This window comes from Dermacentor variabilis, chromosome 8, assembly GCF_050947875.1.
Source record: "Dermacentor variabilis isolate Ectoservices chromosome 8, ASM5094787v1, whole genome shotgun sequence".
NCBI lineage: Eukaryota > Metazoa > Arthropoda > Arachnida > Ixodida > Ixodidae > Dermacentor > Dermacentor variabilis.
The window spans coordinates 93054600-93081357 of NC_134575.1; the positions used below are offsets into that span (position 1 = coordinate 93054600).

At 44.3% G+C, this 26758-nt stretch overlaps 1 protein-coding gene across 2 annotated transcripts; it reads right to left on the reverse strand.

The window, feature by feature from the left end:
* LOC142590413 (uncharacterized) lies at nucleotides 1-26563 on the reverse strand. 2 transcript variants are annotated; one of them, XM_075702504.1, is made up of 10 exons: nucleotides 26313-26452; nucleotides 22091-22137; nucleotides 18447-18485; nucleotides 15578-15613; nucleotides 14601-14694; nucleotides 8658-8812; nucleotides 6453-6500; nucleotides 5512-5547; nucleotides 2670-2802; nucleotides 1-183 (listed from the first exon to the last, which is right to left on the reverse strand). In XM_075702504.1, the coding sequence occupies exons 1-10, from the start codon at nucleotides 26374-26376 to the stop codon at nucleotides 176-178; spliced, it is 660 nt and encodes a 219-aa protein (XP_075558619.1). In that variant the 5' UTR covers nucleotides 26377-26452; the 3' UTR covers nucleotides 1-175. The 2 variants fall into 2 exon arrangements, with proteins under 2 accessions (XP_075558619.1, XP_075558618.1); XM_075702503.1 differs by lacking the exon at nucleotides 1-183 and having other exon boundaries at nucleotides 2674-2802; nucleotides 26313-26563.
* Between the last annotated feature and the right edge of the window lie 195 nt (nucleotides 26564-26758).

The window sequence follows — 26758 nt, forward strand, 5'->3', positions numbered from 1 at the left end:
TGCTTTTGGCATAGGTATATTTTGCAGAGATAAATTGATTGCACTTGGATTCCGCAATATTATAATTTTTGTTCCATGAAGCCGCTGGCAACTCAGAAAGAAATTATTACTGTTATATCTTCACCGCTTTTCTCGTTGCGAGCGCATCACGGCTGTCATGCTCTCGATCATCCTTTCATGCACCTGAAATTAAAAAGAGCATATATATGGGCATTTATATATCAAACTATGCTGTCTATTCGAAATAAAGTAGCAGCCAGCGAAGTGTTTCATGTTTAATTAAGCTGCTGAAGGCAAAGCTGACTTCAGCTTAGTTACTTTGTTGCTGTTGCTATATATGGTTCCCCATAAATTTTCGTTTAATGCTCCTTCCCTAGTGTCCAGTAGGCAAATCGGCATTCGATTTTTCTGAGATTAGATTGTTTTACGCGTTTCTTGTTTTTTCTAATACGTTGCCTCGGTATCACAGTGGTAGTCATCCGCTTAACATACCTGTATCCGCCTTTTTCTTTGTAATATTCCGCTCTTACCCTTTGTTTATGCGAATGGAAGCGGTCATTATTACCCCAGTTTTACGCGCACATCTTGGTTCAGCGCGTTTTGTTTGAGTATCTGCGTCGGTATCGTCTTTCGATAGGGCCGCCAAGAGACGTAAACGATTGAGAGTGCCGACAAATAATTACTATGTGGACGTGTTTCTCTAGACATAATATTGCTCCTACGCCAAATATTCACAATAAGTTTGTCGTAATAAAATAAAGTAGAAGTGAAAGTGATCTGAAATGAGCGCCAGGTGTCCCCTCCAATGTACTGGTACCTCGAACTTATGTAACGAAGGGAAACACCCTGCGGGTCAGTAATAAAGCAGTTTATAAATGGTAATAATAAGGCAAACTAATTAAATGTTAATATGAGCTGTCTTTAAGTTTTTTCAAAAGAACGCGGCTGTATTGAGGTGCTATTGACATATCTGTACGTAAAAAGAAGCTATTGTATGGTACCTAAAATCTTACTGACGGTGCTTTAGTAATGCTGCATAAATGTGTTTTTATGTGCATCAGCGCAGCCCGCAAATTCACGCAAAATTGCCCCACGACTGGCCGTTCGAGGACTTAGCGTGTATTTGCTGGCTTCTTTCACGCTCGCAAAAACACTTCTATGTAACAGCACGTAATGAGCAACTGAAAGCTGTATTGGGTGTTTTTCATGTTGCTCTACAATTTTCTCATAAGTACTTTTCATCTAATTATAATACTTAAGTTGATTAATAATTAAGTGTATTTGTGTAATCTAATTATGTAATTATGTAATGCAAAAGCAATCTGAGTATATACAAGTGACGGTATCCAACATTACCTTAGCTCTGTCCATCTACGTGGCATTTTCGTATTTTTAAAGATTGGCTAAAGTTACGTGCAACACCCTGTATGGGTATAATAATGATGATGAATATAGTGTTTTGTGGCGCAAGAGCCAAGTATGACTAAATAGCGCCAGCCCAATGTCAATGTGTTCAATGTGAAGCTATAAATTAGGAACAATGGATGGGACAGGGCTGTAAAGGCGCATAAAATACGGTCGCTGTAAAGTGTGTAAAAGATACATATAATAAAGCTATGACAATGACTATGAAGCATGCCAAGGACGCGCAAGATTCATTGTGAAAGAATCGCAGTGCTAAAATTGGTCACAGGCTGTATGCGTACATAAATATATAGTTGAAAATACAACCTAAATAAAACTCTTTGACGGTAGGATTTGAACAGAGGATCCGTAGCCCAGCGGCCTGGTAAGTATAACCGCTAGGAAATGGGCGCATGTCTCAGCAGGTCGAATAGAAAATGTTCATAACCATTTCCCGCACGCACTTCAACGCCTTGAGACACTTGGTGCGTTTTATGCAACACCAGTTACATAAAAATTGCACGCGATATTTGACCCTCGTCAATAATTACCCGTAAAAATACTACTTTATTTAGTTAATTTTTTTTCCGCAGACCATTACTCTCATGACGTATGCGATTTTCCTTTGCTTCAAGATGTGAACCCCAGAGGGCCATTTTTTGGTGTAGTACCATTTCAGCTGCAATTTTATACCCATTTTTTTATGGTCCAACCACACAAACGAGTATCAAAAAGAGCTGTCTTCTAAAACCTCAGGTTGGATAGTTTTGCTTGCTGGAATGAATTTTAACACAGCCTCTGCCGACACTGCCGGCCTCCTCCTTCGTTTTCTCCCACGTTTTCTCCCACGTTGCCATGACAGTACATGCCGGTGAGTGCCTTCAGCAGCGTAGTACCGCGCCCCTCACATCTCACAAACATGCTCCCGCGGGTTGTCAGAAGGTGGCCGAGCAGAACGACAAACAAACAAACAAAAAAACTCCTTGGAACCCATGTTCCAAAATACTCCCCTCACACGAGGAGTTACATGATATAGTGCAGTGCTCCGTCACTCCGCACCCCATCTGACGCCCAACTTGCTCAGGAAGAATTTGTGTTCAATCGACTTCTACTGGAGGTGAGTCGCCTTGAAAGTGTTTCTTCATTTGCGCAGTTTTAGCGGTTTAGTGCGCATACCTGCGGGCGGTGGATGAATTGCATGCGAACTTGGTGACCCTGCGTGTTTTAAAGATGATAATAACCGTTGCCATTAAACGCGCACTTACAGCCGAATGTCAGCCGTAGAAAAAATCCAAGAAAGTTGAGGCCAGGAATAGCTTGTAGAAGTCCGGCGACGAGGCAGACGAGTCCATTAATGCTTGTGCCAGGATTGGTTGTCAGCAGCGAAGTCAGTAGGCACTGGGGTTTGTGAATGTTTAGGTACAATGAACGAACGTACAATTGAACATTAGTGTTCAGAAAATAGTTAATTTTCGTGAAGACGTATGAAAACATCAACATAATTAAGTAGGTCCAGCGAAATTATAACTTCGGCGCCACAGCTTTTGTATGTTGCGTCTTTAGCAGTCTGCAAACATAGACGCTCGAGAGAAAAATTACAGAAAATTTAACATACTACACAGACCAACGAGCAAATGCTGCTTAAGTATCTTTCGGAGTTATATAATTTGGCAATATGCAGCTTTAATGTCGGTGGATATGTTTAATTTCTCGACGTGCTGAAAAATGTCAAGCAGATTGAAAGAAAATAAGAATACAGCGGCACTCCGATTTCTATCGCTATAGTCGCTCCAAAAGTTGAAGAACACATGCTTTTATATTAAAACTAACGCAGGACACTACTATGGTTTAAAATTGAGCTGCATCGGTCGCCGGGTGAACTAAAGCTAGATTTTCGTGGATAATAGTGCGCCATATCATGTTCACCTTGGATAATCCCCGACCACGAGAAAGGACTGGAGGCTCAGATGACTGCCTATTTGAGGTTATCTTGCGGGCAATAATTTATTCGCTTTTGTTCCATAGATTAGGATTAGGAATGACGCAATACTCCTGGAAGAACTATGCCGCGATTGATTCAGTGTGCCGTATATAAGGAAGCACTCAAGCATGAGGCATAATTTTTATAACACCTCATTGCTTAAGGTTGTATCTTATGCAGCTAGTCAAACCTTCCAGCCTACATTAAGGTATTGTTTGGTGGCGTCGCATACGCTTCATCTGGAATTAACCGAGCCAGGCGGTAACATACCGATTTCAACATGTTTAGAAGGCGTGCAGAGTTGGCCTGCCGGTGCCATGATGAGAGCAATTTACTCAGCCCTACCGCCATACTTTGATCCAAGGCAATATTAAGGGTACTGCTGAGGCAAATGCTATTCTCTATATGAACCATAGTGGGAAGTTTAGGTGTGCGTATGCTGAGGCGTGCTCCTGTCGTTGAACCATTTTTATTCAACCTTTCTATCATGGACGCCACGCGAGCTAGGCTGCTTTGTCATGGAACAAACACGACATGGATTTCAGCGTAGTTTCTTTCTAGCCGGCTTAAGACTGTCACAACCGGAAGGCTTTACGACAGCGGTGGTGTAGTGAAATTTGTCGCTAAATCGCTTCATTGAGTTATCGAGTTGCAAATCATCAAGTGTAGTACCATTTCAGCTGCAATCAGGATTTAACTATCGTTAAAACTATTGAATCGATCTGGTCGCTTTGCTTATCAGTATGGAGTAACATCCTTTATGAGGTTCTCATCATTATATCGGCAGCATTCCGACGCCGGAAAACGCAAGTGCGTTGAGGCACTTATATTTTTGCTTGCGCCGTAGAACTGCAAGTCACAATATTTCAGAGCCATGCACGAGGCGTGCAGCTCAAAGATACCGAAATCTGTGACTCAGTCTGTCTATATTAAATTATATTTCTTTTTTCTTTTTTAATAAATGTGTTTCTTTGAGAACAATCTTCGGACAGAAGACCTGTGCGGCAGCGCTTTCAGAGCTACCACTATATTTCTGCAAATGTTTTCTCAATATTACCCGCCGTGGTTGCTCAGTGGCTATGGTGTTGGGCTGCTGAGCACGAGGTCGCGGGATCGAATCCCGGCCACGGCGGCCGCATTTCGATGGGGGCGAAATGCGAAAACACCCGTGTGCTTAGATTTAGGTGCACGTTAAAGAACCCCAGGTGGTCAAAATTTCCGGAGTCCTCCACTACGGCGTGCCTCATAATCAGAAAGTGGTTTTGGCACGTAAAACCCCAAATATTATTATTATTATTCTCAATATTTACCTTCCATTGCAGAAGCACTGGAGATGATGCTTCGTCGCTTCTTTACTTAGGAACTCAGGAAATACTTTACTTAGGAAATAACCGGAATGCCATCCTTTATTACTCTTCTGAATTGAATGATGTTTTGTATATCGCAACTAGTATAATTCCTTGTTGGTGCACAGTTTTGCATCTTCACGGCCAAGCCCTCATTTATAGCGTTGAGTGCAGGCATTACCATGGCGCACACATTGTGAGTCACAAATATAACAATGTATAAAATACAACAGCAATTTGAGGTGAAACAACATGACGAAGCGTTCAACAACAAATAATCTTGCGAACAACTTTTTCTTTTTCAATTTTCAGCGATGAAAGAGGCACCGATAGATGTTCGTACATGATTAACCTATAATATATCTCTCACACAAATAATCAGGCGAGAAGGTTCCGTCTAATAAGTCACCGCATGGACGTATTTGTGCATTCGTACTTTTTCTTTTTGGTTTTACGATTCGCGACTTGAATGGTTTGAACGCGAGCATCGTTGTTTGTTTTTTCCTTGCAATACATTTGTTTCTTTCTTCCTTGAAGATGCGTGCTTCAGGGTGAACGTTCAACATATGGCTTACTATTCTTGGTATTGTTTCTACCCTGCATAATAATTACCGTTAAGATGCTGAAAATATGTCTATAAACATTTAGCGACAGAACATATAAAAGCAAAACGACTGATGCAGGTGCAGCAATAAGTGAGCACTAAAATTTCGATACTCATATTTTTTTTCTATTTTACAACATGCTCTTGTATAGGCATCCTATGTTCGGTGCGCTTACCGTTACGGTGTTGATGACATTTATCAACAGTCCATCCTGCAAAAGAAGGACACACCTTGTAAGCGCTCGTAGTTATAGCGAAATTGACACAAAGCTTTTCTTGTTCATACATCATATCTGTGACATTTACGAGGGATCTACATGCGTGTCATCTACTGAATAATTGTTCTAACATTTCGAACAATCGGTTTAAGTTTAGACTGTCCTACTGTGGATAGATGTGCGTTTTTGAATTGGCGTGAGATATAGCTGTTCCGATATCAGTTAGGTAGAAATACAAAAAAAAAATCAGAATGGCTGATTCTGAACTATATATGTTCACAGTTGGCTCAGTTGGTTCATAGTTTGGTAAAATATGCAGCAAGAGGGATTATTATAAATTGTTTGTATTCATGTGCGACTGTGACACTAGTGTGACAATTCTGTCTTCCGCTTTGCGTGCTATTGGCAATTCCTACAATAGTTACCAAATTGTGAATTTCAGCGCTATGGTTTGTCTTTCAGCTGCTCAAAATCGTACCGTAGCTCTGACGACAATAATATGTGTCGCCAAAACAGCTGACCACTGCTGGCAGAAAATGTCTGGTATTATATAAGTGAATTCGCGCATCTTGTATTTGATCCTCTAATACGCAAGTGGAAAGGTTATTGTACCACCCGAGAGAACTTTCGGAACGCTCTCCCACTCTCCACAAGTCGCTGTAATTTCGTGAGCCAATTTGATACCCCGCATTTTTATTATCATTTATTTTTTCACCCTTCTGTTCTTTGTATCTTTCGTTGACAATTCAAACAGTTATGTGAGCTCACATTGTTTATACTACGTGTGTTCTTTGCAGCAGTTGTTATCGAAATCGCAGATACAGGTACATTCTTAAATGGAGGCAACAGGTGCACGTAATAAATACAAGACAAGTAAGCCAAGAAATAAGAATGCTTACTGTAGCGATGGCTCCATTCTGGCAGAGCAGAAGCGTCTGATTCAGGCACTGCAAATGGTTGTACAGTTTAGTAAGGTGAATACACATAAGAAAAACCCACCGCACTCAGGCAAACTCACACACTGTAAATTTAGTATAGAAGTCGCTCGCTTTCCGATTCGCTTACACTGGAGTTACGCAATGTGGAAAGTTGGGCTAGTTGGTGATTAATCGTCGTACCTTGGTGGTGAAGCAGCGCACAGACACGGGGCGCTATAACGTAAAACTATTCCAAACTTTTCTATTCAAATTCTGCAATCAGCCCTCCGCGATTGGTCAAAAACTTTTTTTGACCACCCCCATTTCACCTGTCTGTCACGCGACGTCACGAAAGCCGCGATAGCTCCCCATCTGATATAACGTGTACACACGGATTATGGATGATTTGACCGAACAAAAGAAAATAGCTATTTATGATACGACGCTTCTTCGCCATTAGCCCTCGGCTATTGGTCAAAAGTTCTCGGGCTGCGCCCACTTCCCCTGCCATTCCCGCGACGTCACAAAACCGCAAAAATTCACCGCGTCAAAGTGACGGGTACGCGATAAAGATGCATTAATATGCCGAGCAAAACTGAAATTTCTCCTAAATAGCCGCAGGCTGCCCCGTTCCGAAAGGAATAAAAGATAGATGCCGCCGATCGCTTACGCACTGGCTACTCGCTCCTGTCGGTGAGAATATGCGTGTAATAAGACTTTTTGCGTGGCCGTGCAACGTTTTCGAGCACTTTCGGCACGTTTACGACCTCTTTCTGCCAACTCTTCTTTGCTGGGGATCCGTTTTAGCGTCATTCTTAAGTTTCCGTTGCATGCCCCCGCGATTGTCGACGAGCCACCGCAAGCAAATTAAGGGGAAGCGGACCAATCGCAGACGCCGGCGCCACCCTCTTCATCCGGTTATCGGTTTTCAGTGCAGTGGCTCGGCCCTGTCGAATCTCTCTCCACTTGAGCGTGCTCCTCGCCTCTTGTGAGCCAATTAGATAAGACAAGCCGCTCAGTGTAGGCAATGTTATTCGTTTTTCAAGCAAACAAAAGTGACCTCCTATGAATGAGGAGAACGTTTGAATGATCTGTTCAGACAACCCTGCGGGTGACCGCCCGATGTTTGCGTCGGCAGTTACGCAAATTTGACGTCAGGAGATTGGAATAAAAACATATTGGAATAGTTTTACGTTATAGGGCCCAAGGACAGGGCGAAGGCACACAAGAATACACGACACTCGCTGGACTCGCAACAATTTTATTTCAGAACACCTGCTCACCCTCAGACGTCAAAGATAAGCAAGGCAGATCTCAGGGTGCGCAGGTATATAAATACGAAGTATGTGTCCTGAAATAAAATAGTTGCGAGCGCAGCGAGTGTCGTGTATTCTTGTGTGTGTTCGCCCTGTCCTTATCAGTGCGCTGCTTCACCATCAAGGAAGGATGACTCGAGTTACTGTAATTAGGGATACAAAACGGTAACTTTAGCCTGCACATGGCTCATCCGTGCTCACATAGAGATACAAGCAAGTCAAGCGCAGCTTGTACTGTTTTATCACTATGACCCGACGTTACGCACGTGCTAACTGCCCTCATTTACAATTGTAGTCCAGCAACGCACAATTAAAGCAAGACAATAATTAGCGAGACTTAAGGAGTGCATATATAAATGTATGAGGGGAGCAAGAAAATATCCTGCAAAAAACGTCACTGCTACGGTTAACTCGGCACTTCAAAGCATCATCTATTATGAACTGATTGATAGAATGCTGTTTGCCAGTCACTCGTCCGAAATGAGCGAAGCGAAAGATAGCTTTATATGAGGTTCTTCCTCTTTCGTACTGAGTCGCTAAAATACGTTTACAATAAATTTTCAGGAGCTGTGGTCTCCTTGCGAAGTTTCTCAGTATACTTGTGCAAGTGACAAAAGTTGGAAACAAAATGAAGCACAAGCAGCATCTCATGAGAAGACTTTACTGCAGCCTAACATTGTGCAAGCAGCTTGTGACTGCCACGCTATTTTAAAACATTCCATTTCATATTGCTATATTTTGTGTAGGCAGATGACTTAAGTTCCCTTTCATCAAATATAACATTTCCTAATCACCCTAACGCTCTACCTCTGAGCTTGTGAGGACTTCAAGGAAAGCATAAATATTTGAACAATAGAAACGCACTGCATACCCTGGAGATATTCAAGGTATCGGGTAACGTAATCGAGATGGGCGCCGAGCACGTTTGGTTTCCCGTCAGGAGGGTGGTGCATCCAGGAATGGCGGTTGTGCCGCCCAAGGCGCAAAGCGGCGTCAGGGCGCCTTGTAGGAAACTTAGGAAGGAACCTGCAGGTTTATTCCAAAGCTTAGAGCATAACATGTAATTTAGAAAATTTGAATAGGCAAGTAGGCCTACTTGCACGAATGGTTTTAACCAGTGGTGATACTTGGAAGAAGTTATACTGAAACAGTCGCCTTCTGGAGACGACTCCTTGCACGCCTGTAGGCGCCAGCGTTACTACCGGTGTTCGCGAATATTCACGAATGGGTAAGATATTTTCTACGCCCGTCCACTTGGAAGAGAACTTTTAATAAATGTCATGAGGCACTCCATAAAACGTTATCGCTTCTTCATTTTGTTTTTGACATTTGATAACGCACAAAAGCTAAAATTACTAAAGTAATACAACTGTGAAAGTGCCTTTGAAAAGTCAGGTCTGATTTGCAAGTGGGCTTTTGGGCACAACCTGGCGACATGGAGGCTGATATTTCACAAAAATACTGTATACCACACTCATAAGGTCTACCCACTACCATCTGGTAATAACATGCAATTCAGCAGAATATGCAAACGCTCCCTGGCACTCATTCGATACTACTTTGAGAGTTCTGAGGTGAGGGGGACACGCAGGATTAATCAGACAGACCTGATCAGCGCTGAATTTGTCTCCATAGCTATGTTGGCCTTGCGACACTGCCTCGCGCTCCAGAAGCCATGTAACACCACAAAGTCCAACGTCGCGCACAAGTGGGCGATTTAAGCCCTGCCTAGTGTCCAGCACAGAAATGGGGCAGCGCTCTGCCCCTTGTGGCTGTGCGTTGCTTTTTCCAATCAAAATTCCGTACGGCGATAATTAATTCTTTCTGTTAAAAAGTTAACTTAGACTTCTTTATTTTTCGTCGTTGCTCAAAATATACGTAAAATATATTTTCAACACTGCATTCTGAATTTATTTGGAACACAATCTCATTTTCGAAAGAAACTGAGATTATTTTCAAGAGTAACAACCGGGGAATTCGTGAAATGGCAGAGGCCTATCACATACGAGAAACAAGAGGTGACTGCGTCAGCCACTTTTCGGTCTTGCTGCTTAATAGGGAACTTGATTTTCTTGAGAGTTAGACAAACTTTAATTTTACGAATTTTTGCCTCTGAATGGTTTACCCTTTGTTCCTTGACACGCATGCGGGGGTTTCCCCTCCTTTTTGTGCATGCATATGTATTCTAACCAAGCACTGCCAGAGAGAAAGCTGAAGACAGCCCAGAAAACGACGACGCTTGCTGATGTCGCTGATGTTTCCTTTCAATAAAATATCTCAGTTGTGAGTAAGCATTCTGTCCTGTCACATTTCTTTATTTTCGCCTTTCGTGCGCTAAAGTTAGTTTTCAATATGTGCGCAAACGAAGTAGCCCAGTTGTCCATTGTGCTGCTGAACAATGCATCAGCGCTGCACGTAAAGGGTCCCTGAAATGTTTTCGACAGATTTTACAGAAGCGTAGGACGCCGATAAATAAAAACATTCGCTACGCAATTTAAGTCTCTCATAGACTTTTCTCGCGGAGTAGTTTGCTCTAGAAAAATGAGATGGCGCTACGCGGCGCGTCCCACGTTGCCCCAGGCGAAAGCGTGCGAAAACGCTCGAACGGGAAATTATTGCTGCTTCTACTCTGCTACTCTGCGATCAGCTATGGGAAATGCAACTGGTCGATCGCTCGGGCACTCTGATTCATTCATGCTACAAACTGGCAAACGGAAAAAGGAGCACTTAGGCAGTAGTTGGCTGCAAGGATAGAATGATTCTATGCGACCAACTCCAGGGACCGCTGCTAAACAAGGACTGCCTGTGTTTCCATTCCTTCGCAATGCACGGTTGTTCTGGAGGATAGAAACATCACTCATACACTAACGTTGTATCGGTAACCTCCAGAGAAAATACTCCATCATAACATCGGCAAACGTGAGCATAGGCTTTTGTGGCAAATGGGCAACACCATTTTCTGGCTTAGAAAATTCCGCGCACGTTATGTACGCACATCGACCCTAACACAGGCACACACTCACACATACTCTATCCTTTAGGTACAAGAGCTTATAAGTGAATGGAACCAATACACAGACACAGACAGTGCATGAATTTTCACACTTGAACGTTTCGTGACAGTTCACACGAATAAGCGAGTGACTAGCGATAATAGGTTTTTTTGCAAGCTGTTACAAAGTACAGAACATTTACGTTGAAAGCCTTAATTGTGCTTGGGAAGAACAAATATAACGCAAATTACCACACCCGCGAATGATTAGGCACAATATAAACAACCAAATAGCGACCGCATCGAGGAACGCACTGAGTCAGAAATATAAGCCGCTGCTTCAAAGTAATTGGCCCATAAAAATCAAGAGCAAGAGACACTACTGTTCTGATTTAATTGAGGAGCGAAGTCTGGACAGCTGGAACACATTTGAAGCCCCGCTTCTAGTGCTAGACTGCCCGCGAAGTTTCTATATGGACTAATGATCTCAAAAAGTGCCTTGAACCCCTATAGAACCATGCCCAAAGCTTCATATCGTCCACGGTGTCACCATCTACGATAGGCACAAAAACAGATTTTGTGGCCACAGCACTGTAACCACTGAGGCGACGCAGCAAGCTTGTGCATGAAATGGGCGGGCCACCACATCAACAAACATGGCGACGAGCAGTGAAGAGGGCGGGCGGTGAAAAACAAAACGTACCAAACAGCTACAAAAGATTACAGATACCCTCTCCTGCCTAGCCATGCTTTTCTTCTTCAACTTTTTCGCCGGGCGGTCGACGCCAAGTTCTGCGTTCAGTGGCTTTGCGTCGCATGTGACGTCGTGTCGTCTACTTCCGGTGTCTTGGAGCTAGAGCGCCAAGCCTCTCGAGCCTCTGCGCTAGCCGCGTAGCCGTTGTCAGATGGAAAGAGGATTTGGCACCCATAGGTACTGCGTCCCGGAGCTCGCATGTACACATCAGCTCAACATCGTTCGGTACATTGACCTCGGCACCCCGATCCCCCTGCCCAGGTTGACTGGGTGGAGGGCGTTTGTTTCTGTCCGAACGGTCCTTTCTGGACAAGGGGCCGCTGTGGAGCAGTACGAACTGGGCTACTGCGCTCAACACACAAACAGCCATGTCGGTCATCAGAGACGCCAGCCTGACTGACCCTCGTATTACCTTAACACAAATGAGGCTAAGGCAAACAACCATGAAGACAAAAGCCGACCCCAGGTCAAAGCATTCAGGTGCGCCACGACCACTTCTGGTTGTGGGTCCTACAAAAACGAACGAAAACACGTCGATCCACTAACACACGCGGCCAAGCCAAGCGACCTTGAACGCATGCATCAGACGTTCATGGAGATCTTTCTTCCTGAATCATCAAGAATAAAGGTAGGGCGAGCCCACACTTCAAGAGATTTCTCGCCTAAGTGATACCATTCCAGCGTGAGGTGGAACTACATCTTCTTTCTTATTATTGCAAGCACTTCGTGAAGACCCTGCGCCCGTCCCCTAAAAGCGTCCCACAGCGTGCTAACCAAACTTGGTATGAACACTCGACAAGAAAAAGTGCGAACTAGCTGATCGGCTGCTTAGGGAATGGGTGAAAGAAGCGGAGTGTTTCAAACGAAACAGCTAGGAGGCCAAAGAGATTGGCTGTCCGTTGAAGGAGAGCTGTTGAGAGAAAACACTGAGAAAAGATAACAACTGTATGCTCATGGCCACCTCAAAAAGGGCACACACCACGAGTTGGGATGGCTGTGAAGCGTCTGTAGCTAATCGAGAGACAGCGCTGCGCTAGGCGGCCCATGAGCTTAGCTCGCCTAGCGTCAAGAAATTTGGGAGCTATTCAAACAGCGTGCGCTGAGGACATCCACTGGCAGCGCCGAGCGTGTCTGGTACTCCGGCACACGAAAGCGATCTGGGCGTTTTGATGGATGGAGGGAGACGTAAACGTGAGAGGCTTGCGCGGTGTATCCACCTGGTGGCGCAGAGCTCAACCAGCCAAACAGATATGTTGCTATAACAAAGTATAAAGCATTTTAAATATTTAATAAGACAACGTACTCACGATTACGCTACTGTAAAAAATTTACACCAGCAACAACGTAGAAGGCACTTGGTTACTGCCATATTAGCTCTGTGTTTTTTTAAGTGCTATGCGCTAACAGATGACTACATCCTGCAGGCCGCTCACGTTAGCGCTCCCACCTATCTGGCAAAAGAATAAATCCGCCTGCATTTACCCTAATACCAGGCATGCTGAAACGCTGTATTTTGGTAGTAATTCTCCGGCGCGATGTGACATCCCCAAACGCGTAGATCCTGGTGCCGATCGGGTTCCGCCAGCCGAATGCGCTGCAGGCACTCCGCTCGCCTGTTGCCTTGCAGAGGAACACGATGTCGCAGCTTGACATGCCGCTAGATTTGCAGCTCACAGCATTACAAGGATCATCCGTGGTCCTCGGCAATATAAAGCTCGACACCAACACCGACCGCGCTGCTCTCATGGAAACAGAGCGCGGTGCAACACAGACAGGCACTTGCTGTGTGCCAGAAGTGCATGCGTGTAGTGATAAATTGTCGTTGTGTTTTCTCTTTCTGTTAGTTTTGTTACAGAAACAAATGAACCGATATTTTATCCACTGGTAACAACATTTGTTCACTATACAGTGGGAAAAATTATCGAAGTAGCCTAAGTAGCCAATCGGATAGCTCGCTCAACTGAAGTCATGCGCGTCAGCTGCGTAGATTGTAACGGGACGGCTCAAACCTCAGGGGGACGGCGTCGCTGCGATCGGTAGCGATGCAAATTTTTAAGGCCATACAACTACATGCTTTACGTAGCGCGCCTAAATGTGTCGCTTAATGATCTGAGGACCTACCCTAACGACTCAGTACGTTTGTACAATATCGTCAGAATCGTCTCCGCGTCCGTCTGAGGTCATTCCGAACTGTTGGACACACGCTTTTGGCAAACCATGCATTGTAACGCTAATGTATTTCGTAATATATTTTAAGTTCGCATTTTTCTAAATCTGGGATTTTATTTAAGTACGAAATGACTTCCCTAGTGTTCTGCATTTAATTTGGCAATTATACCATGCGTACTGAAGTTGGTCATTAGAATCGAATTCGCGAACTTTATCTAATTAACGAAATTAAAGTAGAAGTTTTAGTTGCTGGCAATGTCCGCCTAGCCATGTGGCCTATCTGCAGAAGAGCAGCAACTATAATATGACAGTTCCCTTTAAAAGAAAGTGTTCCACATTATAAGATATACTTGAGGTATTGTTGATATCTCTAAGGCTCTTTGATGTTCGAAGTCACGCAAACCATCATCATTTATCTCTGCTGGACATGCCCTTTTATATTGTGCAGGAAGAGTTGGAAGATTCAGAGAGCTTTGGTATGAATAAGCTGTGTGAAAAAAAATAGAAGAAAGGTGCGGAGACTGAGTGACGAAGTCACGGCAAACCTATGATACCGTAAAAAAGATTTTCTGTTACGTGCGCGGATGAATACAGTGACGGCATCGTGCCGCTTTTGTGTGTCTCTTTCTTTGTTGCTAAATCAGTACGTTGCAATATAGTCTTTTGTAACCTAATCGATAATATCAAGCCCTACATGGTACGTAGTACCATAATTTCTGCGACTGCGCAACAAGTCACGAACTAAGAAAGAAAACCAACGCAGGTCCCTGTGGCTGACGTATAGAATCATTACAATTTGGCGCACTGCCTTTGAGTTCGTGATTAAGCGTTCACAATGTACATCTGAAAGCGGTTCGTTGTACTTAGCTGTCAAAGTATCACCGTCTGCAATGACTTACCCAAGCCGATAGTTCTCAAGACAAGGGTAACGATGTCGGCTATTGCAGTGATGACACCTGAGATGCTGGTCGTAGTCAAGGGGCTGATCAGGCACTGCACCAAAACATGACACTCGCGAATGACTATGACCTTTTATGGCATTGCGAGAAAACAGGAGTAACCGCTGGAGGTAGCCATAATACTATCACTATATTGCTAAATTGTAGTGTGCGCGCTGTATAAGGCTGTATTTTGTAACTATGGCTGTCATTCGCAGTTCACACTGGTTTATGCTTTTTACTCGCACAAAACTCCACATCCAGTATCCCCAGAAGTGGTCGTTCCGTTTGAGGAATACTAGTACGAAAATCAATAGAATTCAAGGAAAAGAACGCTTTACGATGTCCGTCCCCAGTGTTTGTTCTCGGGCAATCGCGCCCTTATCAAGAGAGCCTTCGCAGATTTGTATGTAAATTTACTTCAAAGTGCGAACGTCGAAGCCTTCGATAAGGTGCTTACGTACCTTGCCTCTAGCAAAATCCTGTGATTTTTCTTCTTGTTGTTGCACTTAAAATTACATCGTGCACATTTCATATGTATATGGAAACACACCCATATACACACCGAGAATTAAAGAACAAGCATAAGAGAGTCACTCACACCCTAATGTTACAGCTAGAACTTATGTAGCAGACAGGGATTATGGGAGTTCTTGAATATAGCGTAAGTTATTCCCCCTACAGTGTTACACTCAATTCAATTTCACAGTGTGACATGAGAGAGCGTGCCATTGTCTCACCCTAAGCTAAACCGGGTGATTCTTGCGTTATCGAAGTGCTCGTAATTTAACTTTGACGCAAGCTCACAATATTTTGTTGCCAATGTCATGAGGAATTCTGATTGCGTAGATTTGTAAGCAGTGGGCGCAATACAAATAATGAAGTGCAACCATTTGCATCGACAAGTGCTAGAGTGTCGAAGTTAGAACAAGGCTTACCGTTAGCAGCCTTGTCAGAGCCGTCACGACTCCAGTCTGCAGCATGCCATGAAGGGAAAGAGTGAACATGTGGTTAATGCTGACACATTGGAAGGAATTCAAGGATGCAAGCCTCGATGAAATACATCTGAGAATGATTGGTCCACTTTCTTAACATTTCCTCAATTACGTATGCCAAACGCAGCGTTTGCGGAACCCTCCTACATTTCTGACATTTCCCATTTCAACTGGGAAATTGCTTTGGCTGATAACCGTTTCACACGGTCACCCATAAGTGCGGTTATGTGAACGCTACGCCTTTGCTATATGGTCTCACGGGGTCCATGCGAATGAGATTTCCAGTCTAAATAATCACATGCATTAAATGTTGACACCAGAAACCAAGGTCGCCCGCAAATTTCTGTAGCACGAGAATGAAGAGTGCAATCATTATACAAATATGCAGGGCATGGTCAAAAGTAAATTCCGCTGCTTGAGTCAAAGCTTAGACAATCAACAAATCGCACACCTAGCGAATAGCATTGCGTCACTGATAGGATAGAGATTTATCGGAGGATTATGTGTATTACTTATTGGGCTTGCTTAACTTCGAGTGCATTTATTACGGGGATCATTTTATGCTTAGTGGAACACGCCACAGCTGTTTAACGCGAGCACCGTGTAAATACGCACCATTCTTAACTAAAAGTACCGCTTGTATATGCACTGAATTAATCGTGTAGAACAATAGACATCAGGTTTTCAGTCGGTGGTATGTTTTCCTTTTGAGTGGCAAGAAATGTCACCTTTCCCAGGAAGCATTTCATCACTATATGCCAGGTAGTGGCGTTCGTTACGTCCGCCTAGTAGATTAGGTAGCTTATAAGTTGATGGACCATTTATTTCAGTCCTCTGGGTTTGAATTTTATAGGCTGCACTTTTTTTCGTCAATGCGTGCTCCTTCTGGAAGGGATAGATAATGAAAACTGCGTCTTGTAGATAACTCGCATGACAACTGTGTTTGCACCGAAACGACATCGCTTTTCAGCCGCCATTGTGAGAGATACACACGGACAGGCTGTGGTAGCCTGTCGGCTGCTCCACCCAGTGCTTACATGCATTTTGCTGTTTCTATAGCGCTCCCTCATACAACATGCCTACCCACTGATAAGTGCCTGTATGCGAGGAGTGTGTCCGCGCGTACAGTTGCAGCTGTAAGGTATAAATGACGGGTTCGGAACACCCAGTACGACGTAAATACACCTGTATCGCCTCTCAACTACACGCTGCAGTTGCTTAGTGGCGATGGTATTGGGATGCTATGCGCGAGGTCGCGGGACCGAATCCCGGCCTCGACGCCCGCCTCTGGATGGGGCGACATGCGAAAACTCCCGTGTAGCTAAATTTAGGAGCACGTCAAAAAACCTCAGGTGGTCTAACTTATACCGGAGTCAGCCACTGCGGCATGCCTCGTTCTCAGATTGTGGTTTTGGCACGTAAAACGGCGTTATTTCTTTAACCAACTCTCAACTCGGCCACTGCGACGCTGTGCATACAACTTGCCTGTATTTCACACTAAACTTAAGTTGCAGTAGCTTAGAGTCACCGGTCACTTCCCATATTTTAATAAAAGTGTAGAGCGCACACATAGCAGATTATCTGCTTTTCGCTCTGCTCAGATAACGCACGTTCGCATTGGGCTGCGTTACTCGGCATAGTGTAGGTGAGGGTAGTCACGCTTCTCCAACTAATGTACATAGCTGCGGGCATTGGGGAAAGTTTCTGCGGCATTGCAGAAACCTCTTCGTGAATTAGGACACTTGCGAGTGCTGATGTTGCGAGTAATATAACTTTTGCCTGGCTCGCAATATTTCGAGTACTCGCTGTAAAGTTATTCAGTTGGTGAACCTTGTCTGAGTTATTTAATAACTTATATTTTTATGCAATCTATACAAGAACAGAGAAAAAAATAACAGCTAGGCGGCGCGGTATGGGCGCGTCTATATTAGAAAACAAACGATCTTTTTGTTTTTGTAAGTTCGCGCTTTTCAGAATGAACTTGGAGTTTACAAGAACAATTTATGCCCATACAAAACGCGCAGCTTTATAAGAAACAACGTTATACGAACTATTTACAAAAGACAACTTACGACGCGCCGATGTTAGGATCAGTATTTGCGCTATTACATCAATCCTCTGCCACTATTTCAATCGGACAGGTGTTTCTTGCTATATAATTTAGGGATTCAATGTTTACCACATAAATGTTTATTACTTTTACTGGGATATTATGGAGATTTAGAATAGGTGTCTCGAGCTTAAGATGCCCTGACAAGCGACCGCTTTGCATTCGCGCTCTGGCCCGCCGGGAAGGCGCTTTAAAATAGGGTTCCTGGCTTGCGTTAAATCACGTGATTGCAGCACATTTCCTGCGCGCGGAAGGAATATGAAAACATGTTGCGAGAGAATAGAAAATTAGATCAAATACTGCAATACCAAATATTTTACACGCTGGAAAGAATATACCTGAGAGTTCAATATTTGCCATGACGAACGGTTGACGCGTTTTCGAGGTGTTCGCAGTGACGTTCAGACGACGCAAAGCAGGTTTGGGGCGCTTAGGGCACCCACGCTATTTTTGGAAAGTTAGCATTAGGGGCGTGCGATAAACGAAGCCTTAAGGTACCGCATGCTCTGTGGCGAAACGATATTCGTTAAGGACTTTCTATCTTAGGGGAACCCTAACTTGAAGTAGCCTATTTGCTTCAAACTGTTAGGGATATAGGGCACTCATCAGTTTAGCCGCTAGAGCATTTAAGGAGAGCATTCAAAGAGATGTGCCACGGTAATGTCAGTTTCTTTTTACAAAAAAACAAAGAGATGAACTTACCGTACTCGTCGAACAGAGGTTCAGCGATGTTCCAAAGCACTGCAATAAGAGTGAAGCAATCAGTGGAGGCGACTGCAGTGCAAATCACTGAAAAAAAAATGTGTTTCGCAGTAGCAAGTATAGAGCAGACGAAATAGAGGCCGCCAGGCTTGTGTTTTGCGCCAGTTCACAATGTCTTCGTAATTAGCTAAATATGCGAAAGAGCTTTTGGGTAATGGAGACTCGAGGTGACCAGCAGCTCGCTAACAAAAGAAGCTTCCAGCTATAGCCAACGTTTAGAGAAGGGGGCTTGTGCAAACGATGATGGCAAGATCCCTTATCGAAACGTTTACACTAGCCTGAGGCGCCCATGTTCGTCCAGTGCAGATTCGTTGTTTATGTCTTCATCGAAAAAAGTGAAGTATACTAGAATGTAGCAATCGAAACTGAAGGGAAAATATTTCTAATATTCCTATCGAAGTAAGCAGTGATCACGTTGCAGTAGTGACGCCATGGTGTAGATTCCGGCTATTTGTTAATATTGGCCCCAACATGGAAAGTATGAGAATTAGCATTGTTCCTTAGGCGAATGGCCAAAACAAACCAATCGAATGCGGCCTCATTAGAGACGATATCGACAAACAATAACCATCTTTCAGGACTTTTTTTTTTGTTTACTGAGCAATTACGTGTGAGAGTCACGGTTAACATAAGTTGATAGCCTTCAGTTCGAAACGTCAGTGTGTGGTGGAGGGGAATTGAATAAATAAAACAGATTGAGCAGCCGCGAGTCAGCGAACGCGTTAAGCGGCTCGACTGCAATGTACAGCAATACATGACAAAGCAACTGTATCATAACAACTAACCAGTGCTTGCGGACGCAATGCTTGAAAATCATCTTCACTGGAGCACTATACAGCGCTGCACTTTAGGTTATGGGTGACATGGGGAAATCTGTATTATTTTCTATGTTCCGTAAGATGCAAGATACAATTACTTTACGATATCTATAATTCAACAGCGGTGCATTAATGGTAGATTGTGACGGCGATTAATCTTTCATCCGGTACTTCGGCTGCGCCTGTATCGAAGTGCAGCTGTGAAGCAGTTGCAGAGGACCCGCACCCAATTCATAAGGTTATTGTTTCGAACCCGCGTAAATGTGTTATAATTTGTTTATTTAGTTTTGTCTCCAAGGCTTGTTATGATATTACAACGGGCCGCGATGCTACAGCCATGTTGTTACAAAGAAGCGTGTTATCACAGGGATACCGGTATATCGAGCGCATCAATGCTTAGCGCAGTCAAAGATTACACCTTTTACATAATTGTTAAAACAGCAGCTATAAGTTGTGTACGTTCACTGCGAGACACGGTTAAGTGTTGATGCACTTATAACAGCTTTTTGTTTAACGGCCTCCTTCACGGTTGAGAAGGCACGAAAAATCCGACGTCTCAGCACTTGTTACAAATTCTGAATGTGAAAACACTAATGTCCAACTGAATGCCGCTGAGTGGTCCTTCGAGTTACGAACTTCTCAGAAGGAAGCGAGCGCACTGAGACGCTTGCAAACGTCAGCTAGATAACGCATGGGCGGTGTACTTCCATCCGTGAGTAATGCTACCATGCCGCACTGTCATAAAATCTAATGGGGACACTCCCGAGCCAGTCGCGGTGATTTCGACGTCCCCGCTTTCGTTGCGCTGGGCTTGGCAATATAAATTTCCATCCAAGTAGCATGACGTCATAAAGCAGAGCGCACGGGCCTGCTGTCTAGGCGGCGCTGGCTTAGCCCAGTGGCTAACACTCGGCTTCTAAGCGTGGGGTCCCACGTCCGAAGCTCAATACGGCCAACGTTGTCTTTTCGAAATTGTTTTTTAAAGCAATATTTTTGTTTATAGGGTTTACCGAGGCGCAGTTAGAATAACAGGCGAGAGGTTGTGCGAACAACAAACGCGCGGATAGCACAGGCTGCCGAGAGCGAGAATGATGTGGCGTCAGGGCGATGCCTTCTCCCTTCACGCAAGACCTGGTACGCTAGCGCAGCCGCAGTTCCCTTTCGCCCACTCTGCTCCGGCGAGGCGCGCTCTTGACGTGGCCTCGCCGTCAATGGGAATTTAGGTGCCGTTTTTTCTTTCTTGCCCAGACGACAGACACTAACTGTTTCGCACAATGGGCCATTTCATGCTTTCTCATCAATAAAAGGTAGCACGTCTGCAATGATGAACAGTTCGACGTTATTCAATGGTTAAGGTTAGTCTGACATGTGCCCAAGTATGCTAAGGCCATCCGAGGACTAATTGATGACAAGCGAACGTGACTATTGCTCATGAACGCTCGAAGGTACCGCTAATATTGGCGCAGCAATGGCTGGTATGCAAAGTTCTATAAGCAGGCGTTTCCGCACATCTAGGGTATCCTCAGTAAGGTATCCGCGTTCCAGCTACTAGCATTGCTAAAGCGGAGACATGCGTTGTTAAGGCTTAAGAGGTTGGGAAAACGTATTGCGGCATGAATGATGTCACCAGCGTGCATGTTGAAACCTTAATCCCCATTCTAGGCCGAGGTTCGCCATATTCGGTATTTCAAACTACGAAGCGCACTTCACGTTTCACATATTGTAACCCTTCATGTGCTAGATTTAATATATTTTGCTTGCCAAATTACAGAGTTAACGCCATCGGTCCTCCAACACAAGTAATTACTCGAATGTCCACTAATTAGAAGTGAATTCGCAGCTAAAGGGTACCGTCGTTCAATGCGGAGATTAATGAACAGTGATTAGTTTTACGTGGCTACAAATTGAAGCCATATGGTTTACTTCTGTGAAAAGTTATCTCAAGAGCCAGTACGGAGACCTGTGCTTTGACTTTTCTTGAGACAATAGAATGCGCATCTGCTCATCATGATTTCGAATTCTAATATATCGATGTTAGAGACTGGCTTGCACCCGCTACAAGACATGGTGCCGGCAGTTTTGCGGCAAAGAGCCAAGACGTCTTGCGTGCATGAAACGTGCGACTCTGTGAACCTCTGAACAAGAGTCGCAAGAGACTTTCTCGCGGCAGCCTTGCGCCCTGAGGGGTCGCCGAACAGTTCGCGTCACTTGGAACATGTCCATGTCCCAGCTCATAATTTCGACTTCACGTTTTTGGAGCCACACGCGTGTTGTGCCGCTGAGATAAAAGATGACATTGGCGGGTGTAATGCTTCGGTCCCAGCTGTTATTAACCCTGACACGTCCATAGATCTTGATCTATTCATCAACGTCGTGTCTCTCTATGCCAGAGAACACACCAGAGTGGCTATGGCGGGCAACCGTGACAATTAGCGCTCTCACGACCCACAGCCGTTGCTGATGTGGTCTCTTCAGCGGGAGGCATGGTGACAAGCTCGATGTACCTACCGCTGCGGAGCTCCGTAGTGAGGACCGGGATGACAAACCTCCACCAAAATGTTACGCGCGGCAAGACACTGACAACAGAGACTATTTACAGGGAATTTCAACTAGGAGCCAGACAACCAGGCAGACACGCGCTCACGAGAAAAGCCACTTCATAGTCTGTCTCGCGGCTGCTCGTTTCTTGAGCATCTATCCAGGATGTCGTAATGATGTGGTAATTTTTACAGAGGTTAGAGACATACAACACTTCGCACAACATACCCTTCCAAGGTTCAAGATGCCTGGTAGAGTTATATTGATGCAGCGACCTGGAAAATTGAGGACAAAAGGCAGAGAATTGCGTCATAGGCAAGTCATTGTGAGCTATATAAAGTAAAACTATTCTAAGCTTATCTATTCCAATGCTGGACTCAGCCCTCCATGATTGGTCAAGAAATTTTCGGGCCACCGTCAACATTGTCTGTCTGTCACACATCACAATAACCGCAATAGCTCCCCATCTGAAGTGACGTGCACTGATTGTGCATGAATAAATCGAACAAAAGATTATTCCCGATTCGACGCTTTTTGGCAATCAGCACTTTGCTAATACTAAATGTTTTCCGGCTACGCCCAATTCCCCTAGCTGTCATGCGACGTCACAATACCGCGAGAACTCACCGCGTCAAAGTGGTGTGTACGTGTTAAAGATGTATTAATATGCCAATCAAAATTTTTGTTTTGAATAGACAGAGACGTCCCCATCCCGAAAGGAATAGAAGATGGCTGCCCATCAATTACTCAGGCATTCGCTACTGGCACCTGCCCGAGAACATGGATTTATTTCTGTATAATAAATCGCACGTTTTACACGGCAGTAACATATTACTCCTTTCAACAGCATACAACATTGGTCTGCCAACTCTTTTTTGCTGGGAATCTGCTTTAGCGACGTTGTTTACCTTGCGCTGCACGCAGCCGTGATTTTCGACCAGCCACCGCAATCCAAGTCACGGGAAGCGGACCAATCGTACACACGGGCGCTATCCTCTTCATCCAGTTATCTATTTTGACTGCGCTGGCTCGGCAGCATCGAAACTCTGTCCACCTGAGCGCCCTCCTTGCCTTTTGTCAGCCAATTAGATAAGAATAACCGCTTAATATAGGCAAGGTTATTGGATTTCAAATCATAATCATACGAACTGGACCTTTTGTAATCAAGGAGAGCGTTTGATCACGCTTTTAAGACAACGCTGCGGGACAAAGCCTGATGCTTGCGTCAGCGGTCACGTATATTTGACGTCAACTGGTTGGAATAAAAGCAGATTGGAATAGTTTTGCGCTATAGAGCCCATGTTTCGCGACCTAATCTGAAGCGTAGAATAAGCCCCCATAATAACGGAGTTAGCATTTTCAAGAGTGCAACATTCTGATGATAGCCTTGTGGAAATGGCTAAGTTTATTTTAGTATTCTTACACTGCACTTTTATTTCAGAAAGCGCGTGCGTCGCTTTGCGATAGAATGATAGTGACAAAAAGAGCACCAAAGCATGGTTCTGAAGAATGCTTTCCGTGTGCACCGAACATCTGTACTCAATACTAAACCGCCATTACGTAAAGTTGTCTCAAGCCGTTTCTTTTCTATTTCTGGAATGAGCCCTCAGTGATAGGTAAATTTTTCTCGGGGCATCTAAACTTCGCCGTTCAGTCAGGCGACGTCACGCAAACAAGGGAAACTCCCCGTATGTTATCACATGTAAACACTGATTATCCACGGAATTATTACGATGCATATATGCATAATAATTCTGAGAATTCGACGCCCTTTTCCTCATTAGCTCTCCACCACTGGTCAAAAGCTTTCGGACTGTGCCCACATCATCTTTCTCTCCCGCGATGTCACAAAACTGCTATAATTCACCGCGTAAAATGGGCGTGTACGCAACACAGATGCGTTATTAGGCCGAACAAAACAGATTTTTCCACGAATAGCCTGGGAACTGCCTTGTTTCGAAAAAAAACTAAAAGAGGGCTACCCGCCGATCGCCCTGACAATCGCTACTCTGAGCGGCCGGAAAAAATGAATTTATTTGCTTTTAATAAAAAGTTTGCGTGGGAGTCTGACGTTATCACGCCCTTTCGGCACGTATGCGACATCGCTCTGCCAGCTCTTATTCGCTTATTCGCGTCAGGGATGGCGCAATCCCTGACGCTGGCATTATCCTTGTGATTTGGATATCTACTTGAAATACGTTAGCTGAGCTTCAAAGGCAGCCTTTTCACTACTGCGTGCTCTTCGAAACTTGGCAATCAATTACATAAGAGCGTGTAAACGTAGTCAATGCTATTTGCTTTGAAAGTATGGTTAGGTGTGCTGCTATAAACAAGAAGAGCCTTTCTTTTGGCTTTAGAAACACTACGGTGGGTAACGTTAATGTATGGTTGCGTCGGGAGAAACGGAAATTTCATGCCAGGAGATTTTAACACAGCGGACTGGAATATATTTACGTTGTCGGCCCTCTGCTGTGAGTGCGGTGTATTATGAATAGAAACACAACTTATGACTTTAATTTTGAATCGTACTAATGCGAGCACATGTCACATGTCAAAGCCACGCTCATTCAGATAATTCTGGGCATGTCTAAAAATGCGCGTGTATGAGTATCTTGTGGTGCTATAAGATAAAGCTATTCCAAAATATTCTTTTTCTGTGATCGGCTCTCTACGATTGATGAAACAATGTTCGGGCTACCCCCACCCCAATTAGTTTGTTGGTCTCGCAACATCACAAAAACCGCGATAACTCTCCACATGATATGACGTGTATACTCTCTAAGTATGCATGATTAGCCAAAGCAAAATAAAAATAGTTGTTTGCAAATTTACGCCTTTTTCGCCGTTAGCCCTGGACTAATTATAAATAGCTTTCCATCTGCGCCCACTTCGTCCGTCTAACAAACAACGTCACAAAACTGCGAAAACCCATTTCGTCAATATGACGTGTACGCATGGGAGATGCATTAATATGCCCAAAAAAAAAACTCCAGCTTTTTTTAATAGTCGGAGACTTCTCTCCGAACAGAAGCTGGTTGCCCGCCGGCTGCTCCGACACTCGGTACTCGGAGCTGCCGGAGAGAACAAATTTATTTGCCTATAGTGAAACTTCTCGCTTGACAGTAAAAAGGTTTGCAAGCGCTTTCTGCACGTATACGGCATAGCACTGCCAACTCTTCTTCGCTGAGGATGCGTTTTGGGGCGCTCTTGGCCTTCCGTTGCACGCCGCTGCTCTTTTCAGCCAGCCATGGGAAGCTAACCAAGGGGAGGCGGGCCAATCGCAGATCATCGTCTGTCCGTCTACTTTAAAGGAGCTAGCTCCACCCCAGAAGAAGCCACTGCATTCCTGCGCTCGCCTTGCCTCTTACCAGCGAATTAGTTAAGAACAGCCTGCCCAGGTAGGCACCGTTTTGCTTTGAAAGCATATAAATAGACCTCCTAAAACGAGGAGAGCGTTTAATTGGACACTTCCAACAACGAGATGGGTCATAACCCGATACTTTCGTCTGTGGTTATGCAAATTTGACGTTAGAGGAGTGGAATGAAAACAGGTTGGAATAACTTTAAGTTAGAGGGTCCTCGGTGACACGTGGTGCACAGTTTCTCTAATAAGAATGCGTACTATGTCACACTCCACATGTGTTGTTCTCCGCATCGTGGAAGGGTACCTTGCGCTCTTTCGGCCAGTCTGAATCTTGTCATCGCATCGAAGATTGTTTGGCCCAAAAACAGAAAACACAGTAATAGGGAGATCCACCGTAATATTTATCCTTTTAGCAAGTGGTCCTTGTGTAATGTTACTTCCTGCACGTTTGAAGTCAGTTATTTCTTGTTCAGTAAAGTTTCTTGCTATCCTCACCATCGTTTAGCCTTAGAAGGTTACACTGTGGCGATACACGAATGAATATTTGGTTACGTGCGCCACCGTCCACACAATTTGAAAAGGTGCTTAGTGTAAACTGAGCGGAGGGTTGTGCAACTGGTAGCGGAGTTTTGTTACACTCTGCTGCAAACAGTACTCATTTTCATAGAATCCACCAATTTTGAAGCGCTAGGTGGTCTACTCGGGAATACTTGGTGCGTGACAACACCTTACTGCGAGTACGCATGATCATTTTTTTAAATTTATTGATTCAATGCAATACAGGCGTCATAACGTTTCAGTGCTCTATGTAGACGCGCAGTATGGTCTATTACTAAAGTGAATGCCAAATCGGCATTAATGCACTGGCTGTGTTTCCACTACTAGGCCGCGGCAAAAACAAGTTTTAACACATGCGTCCTTCTAACGTGTAGTGTCAAGCGCTTCTTTCTTAGAAAGCAAACACGTTCATGTTAGAATACTAATTAACGTATCCACTTTAAGAGTGAAGCATACTGTACACTTCTGCGCCTAAATTGGCAGCACGAACTCGAGAAAGAAACAAGTCGAAAGTTCAAAGTAACTCACCAGTGGTAGTGGAGGCAAAGGCTGTTGGCACAAGGAGTACCAAGACAAAGAGAATAAGTGCCATGTCTGCAGCTAGGCGGCTCAAGACGGGTTCGGTAAATGGCCGGCGTTAGGCTACCGAGACTAGGTATCCATATATCGTGCGACCAGATATATGTAGGGAAATTGTGTTGCATGTGCCTGAAAACCAAACGATAGCATTAAAATACAAAAAAAATAAACAGAACGTTCTTTAGCATAAATGTGGCCCCTCTGGTGCTGTTTTCGACGTTATGCTAAAAGAATCTCGCTCGCTCATTTTGCACACCCGGAATATGGTCGCACGCGGCCGAAACGAGGTTGCGGCCTTTCCATTCTGACACGAGTAAAAAAAAAACAGGCTTGTTAGTTTCCTGTTTCCATGTTCATGTCTTGTTATCTGTGGGGAGCTTCATCCGATCCGGATG

Coding starts and splice junctions, on each gene's coding strand:
- LOC142590413 (XM_075702503.1), bottom strand. CDS start 26,488: ATGCAACACAATTTCCCTACATATATCTGGTCGCACGATATATGGATA. Junction 8,813..14,600: donor CTTGAGAACTATCGGCTTGG/GTAAGTCATTGC, acceptor ATAAACCTGCAG/GTTCCTTCCTAAGTTTCCTA. Junction 2,803..5,511: donor ATGTCATCAACACCGTAACG/GTAAGCGCACCG, acceptor CACAAACCCCAG/TGCCTACTGACTTCGCTGCT.